General features: G+C 41.3%; 1 protein-coding gene across 1 annotated transcript; it reads left to right on the plus strand.

Moving 5' to 3' along the window:
• The first annotated feature begins 4,252 nt into the window (after positions 1–4,252).
• Positions 4,253–5,971, plus strand: LOC129258603 (uncharacterized protein K02A2.6-like). Its single transcript, XM_054896844.2, has one exon. The coding sequence runs from the start codon at positions 4,253–4,255 to the stop codon at positions 5,969–5,971; it is 1,719 nt and encodes a 572-aa protein (XP_054752819.2).
• The last annotated feature ends 4,924 nt before the right edge of the window (positions 5,972–10,895 follow it).

Raw genomic sequence — 10,895 nt, forward strand, 5'->3', positions numbered from 1 at the left:
AAATGATTGTTCATTTCATCACAGTCAACCTCACGTATGTGTTATTCTCATATTTATTGTTGCCTGTGACAGCGTGTAACTCATTCCATAGTTTCTTAGGATCATTATTGTATTCACGAGATATATTATTGTAGTACTCTTTTTTTCTTTTCTCTTATCATACAAGTAATTTTGTTTCTCATTCTCCGATATTCATTTAGGGTTTCTTGACATTTAGAAGTATCAAATTTATGTTTTAAATAATCTCTCCTATAAATAAGATTAACGATGTCTGGGGTTATCCAGGGATTAAATCGCTTTTTCATTCTTGCTTCTTTCATTGGAGCAAATTCATTACTTATATCTAGAAAAACATCCTTTCATTTTGTCCATGCTGTCTGAACAGACAAGTCCTTTAATACATTATTACCGATAACATCGAAACACTTTGTATTTTTCAACCTTTTGATAAAATCTGATTCATTAAAATTTCTATAATCTCTAAAACGCCTGACGGTATGACCCTTTGTTTGTTTCTTAAAATTGACACATGTATATATCAAGTAATGGTCACTTAGTGAAATGTTTGCTACATCACACATAATATGTTTATTTGGAATCGAACTCAGAATATGATCAATGCATTTTGATGACGTAAGCAGAGATGCCAACCGTTACGGATTCGCCGTATTTGTTCCGATTTTATTCCTCCAATTATGGTGTTACGGCAATAATAAAAAGGTTACGGAAAAAGCAACTACAATACATGTGTATTGCTTTGCTGTGCATGTGTATATATGCGTGTATTATGTATTGTGCATGTATATGCGTGTATTGTGTATACATGTATTGTGCATGCAGCGTGTGTGTGGCCAACGGTAAACCAACGGGAGTTTCTCTACTGAGATTTCTATTGCAAGCGCCTCCGCGCGCTGCTGCTGAATACACAGCGAAGTGCGGAGTGCAAGCCGCGGTTCATGCATGCACAATGTCAATGGCGATTGACTGTACACATACATGTACATGTAATCATTGGGTGGTTGAGCGTATAAACGATGCTACTTCGCGGGATGTTCCTGAGAAACTCCCATTGGTTCATGACAAATATGGTAAATATTCCTGACAATATGCAGTACCACTTTGGTCATAGCCTTCATCGCTCTTGTACCATGGATACCAAGATCTTCCCTCAGTCGGGAACGTGTCTGTTTCATGTACGTGATGTAAAGACTGAGCAGTTGATGGCGCCGTAATACCCAGGGGGCGTGGTTGGAGGTGTGTGCGGGGTTTGTGGTTGGTCATAAGTTGGCGCTGTACTGCCTTGGGGGTGTGGCCGGGGGTGTGTTCGAAGGTCTATCTGCGATGTAACTTGATTGTTACGATATCATTATTGATATCTAAGCACTTCATACACCTCCCGCAACATGGATACAAAGCCTGTTGATTGACCTGCCTAGCTGGCCTGTATTAATAAACCTGTATATAAGTTCACTACCAAAGTCTCCACCAGAGTCCTTTGTACTGGATCATGGTGGCAGCTGAAACCAGTGATCGCCTTTGAAATGACAAGGATCAAGTAACCAGCTACTGTTGGGAAGTAAACTGCATGTCTTTTTACCGAAATTCGCATGCTTCATAACCTAAATACCGATACTAACCCAACGGGTGCCTGCTCGCCCCGGCTATCGCATCGCTACTGTACGTGAATACCGTACTGTGCATACCCAATGCACTGTCACAGCAAACGAAGCCGTGTTGTGAGAAGGAGCGAGATGCCAACGGTAACTGTAAACGATCAAATATAGCCTGAATAAGTTATAACTGTGTTCAATCACTGGCACAGAGGTCTGCATCAGAAGATCAACATACACTAAAAGTTGATAAAACCTAAATTACTTAATTTTCTGGACTGGAGTGTGAACAATGAATTAATATTTTCCTAATATTAATTGTAAATCTGAAGTGTGAGAAGTGAGTGGGAGTGACCAGCATTTTCACTGCATGAAACACCTAATGACATTCACACAGGATTGTGAGTGCGTTACAGGTATCATCACCAGTCGACCTGTGACTGTAAGGAGCGTTCACACGAGGATATAATCAGACATTAATATCTACACTCATTCGTTTAAATACCTAATACGTACAGCGAACATACACAATGATTAGTGGAAAATATCCAGAAATGAACTGGGAGGCAACAGACCTACCCGAAGAGTTCCAGCTTTTCAGACAAAGAATGGAGCTGATTCTAGCAGACCAAGACATAACTGATCAGTGAAAAGTGGCTATAAAAGTCAAGATTGCTGTAGGCAATGAAGGCTTGCGTCGAATCAATGCATCGGGGCTATCAGAGACCGATAAAGAAAAACTGCAAGAGCCATGGAGACTATTAGAGGCACAGTTACAGGTCAATATCAATTTTCGCATACACCGCTTAGAGCTAATGCGGTACAGGCAGAAACCAGATGAAACGATCGATGAATTCGTAACCAGGTGTAGGGACAAAGCCGAAAATTGCGATTTCGAGGAAGCTGAGTTAAATGAGCGAATCATGGAGCTAGTGATTGCGTCAACTCCAAGTCTCGAATTCCAAAAGCCATTGCTAGATCAACCGAAAGGTTACAAGGTCGAACAAATTTTGGTAGAAGGTCGTAAATATGAGGCAGTCGCTGCGAGCCGACAATGTCTTGAGACACTAAACCCTAAAGAGAATATCGATTCGTTCAAGCGTAACCAGGGACGAAAAGCATGTGGTAACTGCGGACGTTTCCACAAACCTCGTCAGTGCCCTGCATATGACGATGAGTGCTGTGCCTGTGGCACCAAGGGCCATTGGGCCAAATTCTGTCGTAAATCGAAAAATGATCGTAGTCGTAAACAGAATCGTAGATCAGATGACCGAAGATCCGACACGGTATCTGATGATCGTAAACCAAAACAAAACAAATCACGATCAAAGTCGAAAAGTCGTAAGAGTAAACCAATGAGCGAAATGGACATAACACATGATACTACCACAGATCATGATCATTATCAATCTACAGATAGTCCATTCAACGTAGCACAATTCGACACCATACACACTAATGGACCACACACAGTTGTAAATCCAGAAGGTACTGTAGCATTTGCTAACATTGACATAATATGCCCACAGAGAGTAGGTCAACATAAGCTTTACCTAAAAGTGGACTCGGGGGCAAGTGCTAACACTATCACAGTACGTACCGCCAATGCAATATACGGTCCCAAGTGGGAATCGGTAGTAAAACAAACAACAATAAAACTTACAGCTTACGGAGAGACATCAATTCCATGTAAGGGTACACTAGACATAAAGTGTAGATACAAGAGTACAAAATGGTCAACACAGACATTCTATGTAGCAGATGTCAATGGTCCAGCGATCCTAGGGTTGTTATGTTGCACTGACCTTGGAATTATCACAATTCACTCAATGCACAACAAAACACCTACACCCAATCCTAAACCTAAACAAACACCTATCACAAGTGTAAGGGATCTCAAATAAGAATATCCGAATCAGTTTGACGCTATTGGTAGTTTCCGGGGGAAGGCAATGCTTCATGTCAAGGACGATGCTAAACCTACCATAGACGCACCCCGCAAGTGCAGCGTACACTTGAAAGACAAAATCAAGGCGGAACTGGACAGTATGGAGCAGCAAGGAGTCATCAGAAAAATCGAGTACCACACCGATTGGTGCAGCTCCATGACCACTGTAGTGAAGAAAGATGGATCCATCAGGATTTGTCTTGACCCCAGGAGGTTAAATGATGCCTTGAAGAGATGCCCGCACAAGGTACCAACCTTGGAAGAGGTCCAACCTGTCTTCGCAGGAGCTCAGTACTTCTCTCAGTTAGACGCGAAGGCTGGTTACTGGTCGGTTCACCTATCAGAGGAGTGCCAGGATCTCACCACATTCCGTACACCATTTGGAAGGTACTGCTTCCAAAGATTACCATTTGGGTTATGTACTAGTCAGGATATCTTCCAGCAGCATATGGATAGGATCGTCCAAAATGTGCCAGGCTGCATATGCATCGCAGATGACATAGCAATCGTAGGAAGAACGGAGGAGGAACATGATAGGAATCTCTACTTACTCATGGAGACGGCAAAGCAAGAAGGCTTAGTGTTCAACAGCTCCAAGTGTAGTATCAAGAAGTAAGCCATCAACTTCTTTGGTTCCAAGTACACTAGATCAGGTATCTACCCAGATCCGAGCAAGGTAGAAGCTATCACATCAATGCCATCACCCAAGGACAAGGAAGATGTTCAGAGATGCCTAGGATTATTCACATACCTAGCAGCATACATTCCTAACTTCTCAGAGAAGTCAGCGCCACTTCGAGAACTTCTACACAAGGAAGTACCATTCATCTGGGACGATGATCACGAACATTCCTTGAACAGCCTGAAAAGTGCAGTATCATCAGGTGCATGTCTACAATTCTATGACCCAAAGAAAGAGACGACTCTTGAGGTAGATGCATCGATGAAAAGGCTAGGAGCATGCCTGCTCCAGCAAGGCAAACCAGTTGCATTTGCATCCAAAAGTCTTTCCACTGCACAGTCCAACTATTCCAACATAGAGAGGGAAACCTTAGCCCTAGTGTTTGGTATCAACCGCTTCCATACATATCTGTTCGGGAAGGAATTCACCGTCATAACAGATCACAGACCATTGGAGATGATATGGAAGAAACCTCTTAGAAGTGCACCATCACGTCTACAGAGATTGCTTATTAAAGTCCAAGGATACCAATGTCAAGTCAAGTATCGACCAGGAAAAGACATGATTCTTTCCGATACCTTGAGCCGACTTCCTAATCCCAAGGAAGCACGCGATGTTCCGCTTGATGTCAGAGTGGAATCCATCTGCTCTGAAGCCGAAGATTCGCACCAGATTGACTTGATATACTTCGGACAACACAAGAGAACAGAGCTTCAGAGAGAAACAGCTAATGACCATGTTCTCAGATCACTATGGCAAATAGTCACTCAGGGATGGCCTGAGACCATCCACGAATTGCCGACATCCCTTCGTCAATTTTGGTCTTACAGAGATGAAATCGGAGTACTCTTCAAGGGAAGTCAAGTCATCATACCGAAGACACTAAGGAATGACATCCTTAGACAGCTTCACCTAGGACACATGGGAATCGAAAGCACGAGGCGACTTGCTCATGAGACAGTGTTCTGGCCAAACATCAACAAGGACATTGATCAGTTGATAAAGCAGTGTGAAACATGCCAGAAACACCAAGCAAGACAGCAGAAAGAGCCACTGCATTCCCATGATGTACCACCAGCACCATGGAACAGACTGGGAACCGACTTGTTCATGCTCAATAGACAAGAGTATCTACTCGTTACTGATTACTATTCCAAGTATCCGATCATTGCTAAGCTAACCGATACATCCAGTGCAGCTATAGCAAGAGAGATGACGGGAATCTTCAGTCTGTTCGGTCCACCAGAAGAGATTGTGTCCGACAACGGTCCACAATTTGTCGGGAAACCATTCCAAGACATGTGCAAGAAGTGGAATATCAAGCACATCACTTCTTCACCGCACTATCCAAGATCCAACGGATTAGCTGAGAGAATGGTTCGTACAATCAAGAATCTGTTGACGAAGTGTTCTCAAACTAGCCAAGACAGTCAACTAGCCATGATGCACCTGAGAGCAACACCAGTTGACAATAACTTGAGATCACCAGCAGAGATGTTGTTTGGAAGACCCATCCGAACCACATTGCCAAGTCACTATCTTTCGAGAGATGCTGCTGCCACCGAGTTTCTCTTGAATAGGCAAGACAAAATGAAGGAAGTGCATGATCGACATGCAAGTTCTGATTTGCCACCACTGCATGTAGGACAGCCAGTGAGGGTTCTGCATCCAAGAGACCACACTTGGATACCAGCCAAGGTATCCAAGGTCTGTGAAGAACCTCGATCCTAAGAAGTTTCAACGCCGAACGGAGGAATCTTGAGGAGAAATAGATCTCACTTGAGGGAAGTTCCATCCACCAACCCAACTCCGAGGCGTGTGAGGTTTGACGAAGACCACTCCACAGAAACTCAACCAGAGGAAGACAATGTCCAACTCTAACGCTAATCAACGCTTTTTGACTTTCTAATTTACTCCATTGGCTCTCTTTTATTAGATAAGCAGTTTTCAGCAGCTTCTTTTTGCCGCTAATCAATCTCAACAGACATACTCACAAACTACGAGGTCTGGACGCACTATTCGCAAACCAGAGAGATTCATGTTTGAAGATTGAACATTATGAACACTCTAAACTCTCAAACGAAGAAGAGAAAGAGAAGAAAGAAGAACAACACTGAAGACATTAGTGTTGTTTAAAAGTTTATTATATGCATATATAATCATTGTACATTATTTTTGGTATGTCAAGATAGTGTTTATGAAATTATCAAAAAGACACTATAGCCAAAACTTATTGTTTGGAAATATTGATTTCAGGATCAATCCGGTTATTCAAATTATCATCAGCTTTGCACAAGATTGAAGTTATGTAAAATTGAAGATGCATACAGTTTATCACAAATTGATATTATTCTCACCAAACAATTTCTATATTATCTGATATATCATAACTAAGCCAAATTACCAAAATTTGCAGAATACCAAAAATATTGTTTGAAAACATTGAAATTTGAAATTCTCAATCTTATCAGAAGAAGGGGGATGTTACGATATCAGTATTGATATCTAAGCACTTCATACACCTCCCGCAACATGGATACCAAGCCTGTTGATTGACCTGCCTAGCTGGCCTGTATTAATAAACCTGTATATAAGTTCACTACCAAAGTCTCCACCAGAGTCCTTTGTATTGGATCAGTTGGGATAGTGATTCAGTGAAGATTGTTATGCCATCATTGTTGAGATGCAGGCCATCGTTGCTGAGATGGAATTTGCAGTCGATATTAGCATTGCTCTTGAATCTCCATCCACGTTGAGTTGTCAGAGCTTTGATTCTTTGATTTGTTTCATTAATTCGCTCAATTTCATCTCTGTGAAAGCATCGCCTACTGATGATCGAACTGATTGTGATTGATGAAACCAGCGAACATTCTTTTAGGATTTCATCGCATAGCGTTTCAAGCTTAGTTGTAATAATTTCAGGTTGATCGGTTGATACGTTGTTGGTACCAACATGAAGAATTACACTGTGGACAGAATGCTTGATGGCGAGTTGTTTTGTTCTCTCGAAGATGTCGTCGATTTTAGCTCCAGGTATTGTTTTACACAATACTCTCTTTGACTTGGAGAGCTTCTTTGGTTGGATGGGGCGCACCATCGAGTCCCCAACGATGAGTATGTCTGCTTTGAACTTGTCATCGGCACATATTTGTTTATGTTTTTCTCGATAAGCTATCTGTTTATCATAGCTTAGTGGTTCTTGTTGTTGATTTGAGGTCTTTTTTGAAGTTGATAAAACCTCTATTGTTGGATCATTAGGTGGGTTTAGTGTAATGTTCTTATCCAAGCTATTCAAAACTACCTCATCGATTGGCTTAGTCAATGTTTGGAGTTGATTTCTTTGTAATTGCTCGATGACGTTCATTCTGCTTTCAATAGCGGTAAGGCTATCAGGAATTGCTACTTGTCATCGGCACTTATTTGTTTATGTTTTGGTTCTCATCTACTCTAGATCCGCACCAAATGCATTTTCCGCTATTGTCAACGTCACTATTAAACGTTGACGTCACACCTTCAGTGAGAGTGGGACTTTGTTCTTCGGCGTCGTACATTCCGACAAAATCAAGAAAATGGCGTTCAGCGTCTTCTTCGCTCTCGTGCGTATCTGGCCAATTCTCTGAAGCATTAATAAGGCAGAAGTGTTTAAATATATCCTTATTCAAGCACTGTATATCAGTGCTTGAATTATCTAAGATGAATTCCCAATTTATTCTACTCACTTCAGTACTAAATTGTATTATTTTTTCTTCATTAATATGTCTAATAGTTTTGACAGACTCTGCATTTTGATTCGAGTTCACATCAAGATCAGAAATACAAAATATAGGCATATGATCACTTACAGGGTAAGTAATAATTCCAGATGTATAATTTTCATTGGTGCTATTAACAAAAACATTGTCTAACAAGGATGAGCTTTCTAGAGTAATTCGAGTTGGTTTTGTTATGAGAGGAAAAAATGAATAGATATTCATGTATTGTACAAAATAATTGGATGCCATTTCATCTTCAACAAAATGATTTATATTGAAGTCTCCCATTATATAACAAGGTTTCTGATAGTGAATAAGTTTGAATAGAATTGGTTCAAATGATTCCTTGAAGGCAAGAACAGGCTGACCAGGTGGTCTGTAAACTACACCAACTATGACATTATTTCTGTTACAAAAAATCTCAACAAATAGACTCTCTACTTCCGACTCAAATAGCTTTAAGTCTACACGTATTTTATATTTAAGTGATTTATAATAAACATACAACTTAATAAAAATTTTGATACTTTTGGCTTCCCATACTTAAACCACAACTTTAAACCTGAGTTTAAGTTAAACCCGACTTTAGAATACGGGCCCCTATGTTTATTCCATAAAATAAAAAAGTCACAATTAAGAGGAATGTGAAAAAGTGGGCGTGGCTTATGTCTATGAAAGTAATTGCCTTAGAATTCCATACTAAATACACTCTCAACTACAAATTTTAGTATTCAATGCATACATGTATAATACACTATGTTTGTTTTCAAAACTCGAGAGGTGTCGCATTTATGTTCTATTACCTGTTCATGCCCCAAATTTGACCTTTTAAGACCTTTAAATGACCTGTGCGTGGCCTAAATGTTATGCAATTAATTTATTTGAATTTGAGTATTCATTAGCTCTAATCTGATACCAAACTTGATATGTTTATTATGTAAAATAGAAAAATCATAATTGAGAGGAATGTGAAAAAGTGGGCGTGGCTTAAGACGTCAATAAAAAGAGATGCCCAATGGTGCCCAGGTGGCACCCTTCGGATTCTTGAAGAAGACATCCTATACTACCACTTAGGCAACAATATATATACCCAACTTGACGGTCATGTTGAGGTTCTACTGGACTATTTCTTCTGAGGAGAAGAGTTTCCCTCAGCCCTGATGGTGATGGCCTCTGTGTTTTCTTCTCCCTGTTTCCCTGCATACTTTGCTCTAGACATGCCTCCCCACAGTTGAATCTGTGTTGGTCTAGCATAGATTAAAGGGATGTATCCCAGTTATTGATAGTAAATCATGAAAATACTGATATACTTATTTACAAAATAACTGGATACATCCCTTTAAGCCCTCCCACCGTCCCCTCGCCTTGCATGGCAACATGTCACCTCGGTTCGCACTCGTAAGAGGACGTGATGTCACTTTGAATGAGTGACTGGGCGTGCTGCTCTGGTCAGGGAGACGGGTCGTGATGTCACTTTGAATGAGTGACTGGGCGTACTGCTCTGGTCAGGATGACGGGTCGTGATGTCACTTTGAATGAGTGACTGGGTGTGCTGCTCTGGTCAGGGAGACGGGTCGTGATGTCACTTTGAATGAGTGACTGGGCGTACTGCTCTGGTCAGGGAGACGGGTCGTGATGTCACTTTGAATGAGTGACAGGGCGTGCTGCTCTGGTCAGGGAGACGGGTCGTGATGTCACTTTGAATGAGTGACTGGGCGTACTGCTCTGGTCAGGGAGACGGGTCGTGATGTCACTTTGAATGAGTGACTGGGTGTGCTGCTCTGGTCAGGGAGACGGGTCGTGATGTCACTTTGAATGAGTGACTGGGTGTGCTGCTCTGGTCAGGGAGACGGGTCGTGATGTCACTTTGAATGAGTGACTGGGCGTACTGCTCTGGTCAGGGAGACGGATCGTGATGTCACTTTGAATGAGTGACAGGGCGTGCTGCTCTGGTCAGGGAGACGGTCGTGATGTCACTTTGAATGATTGACTGGGCATGCTGCTCTGGTCAGGGAGACGGGTTGTGATGTCACTTTGAATGAGTGACTGGGCGTGCTGCTCTGGTCAGGGAGACGGGTCGTGATGTCACTTTGAATGAGTGACTGGGTGTGCTGCTCTGGTCAGGGAGACGGATCACAGCACAAGGAAGTTTGTGTGTTATTTTCCTCAGTATAGCCATTCAAGTGGATGAATAACATAGATTAAATTGATGTATATCCAGTTATTTTGTAAATAAGAAAATCAGTAAGTATTTTCTTGATCCATTTCCTGGAGAAACAATGGTAATAGAATTGATCTGTGTACATAAGCATGCTGGAGATTTGCGACTATTACATCAAAATGACGTTACATTGAGGTTTAAGAATGGTACCAAATGAAAGCTTACATGACCCTTGCAATACTGTAATTAAAAAAAAGGCCGGGAGAAATTGAGAAGCAGGTCAAATATGGCCTTAAGGAAAGCAACGGAATGTGATCTAAATAATCTAAAATGTGAGACTGGACTTAATAATTTTCAATAGCTAATAATATATTTCCAAATGACATCTCTCTATGTTACTTCATTTGGAATTGGCATCACAAAAGACAGACTTTTCAGACCCTTTCATGCTAGTATTGAATTACTCTTTTACTACTACTGCTACCTGCCAGAGCGCTTAACCCCTCTCTGCAACATGAACATCACCCACTATTTTTAAGGGCGTTGTCTTTATTTTCAGGGCGTCCTTACTCTAACTTCGCCACCCTTATGGCGCACATCGAAGTGTAAGAAATTTCAGGCGATTCCAGCTCCTTCTTGTGGTCTTGAGCCCAGAGGGTTTGTCCCCATGGCCACTTTACCCTACATGTATTTCTCATGATTTCATGTTTAATAACTTAACCATTCTGGGTGCAAAAAATGA

This window comes from Lytechinus pictus, chromosome 4, assembly GCF_037042905.1.
Source record: "Lytechinus pictus isolate F3 Inbred chromosome 4, Lp3.0, whole genome shotgun sequence".
NCBI lineage: Eukaryota > Metazoa > Echinodermata > Echinoidea > Temnopleuroida > Toxopneustidae > Lytechinus > Lytechinus pictus.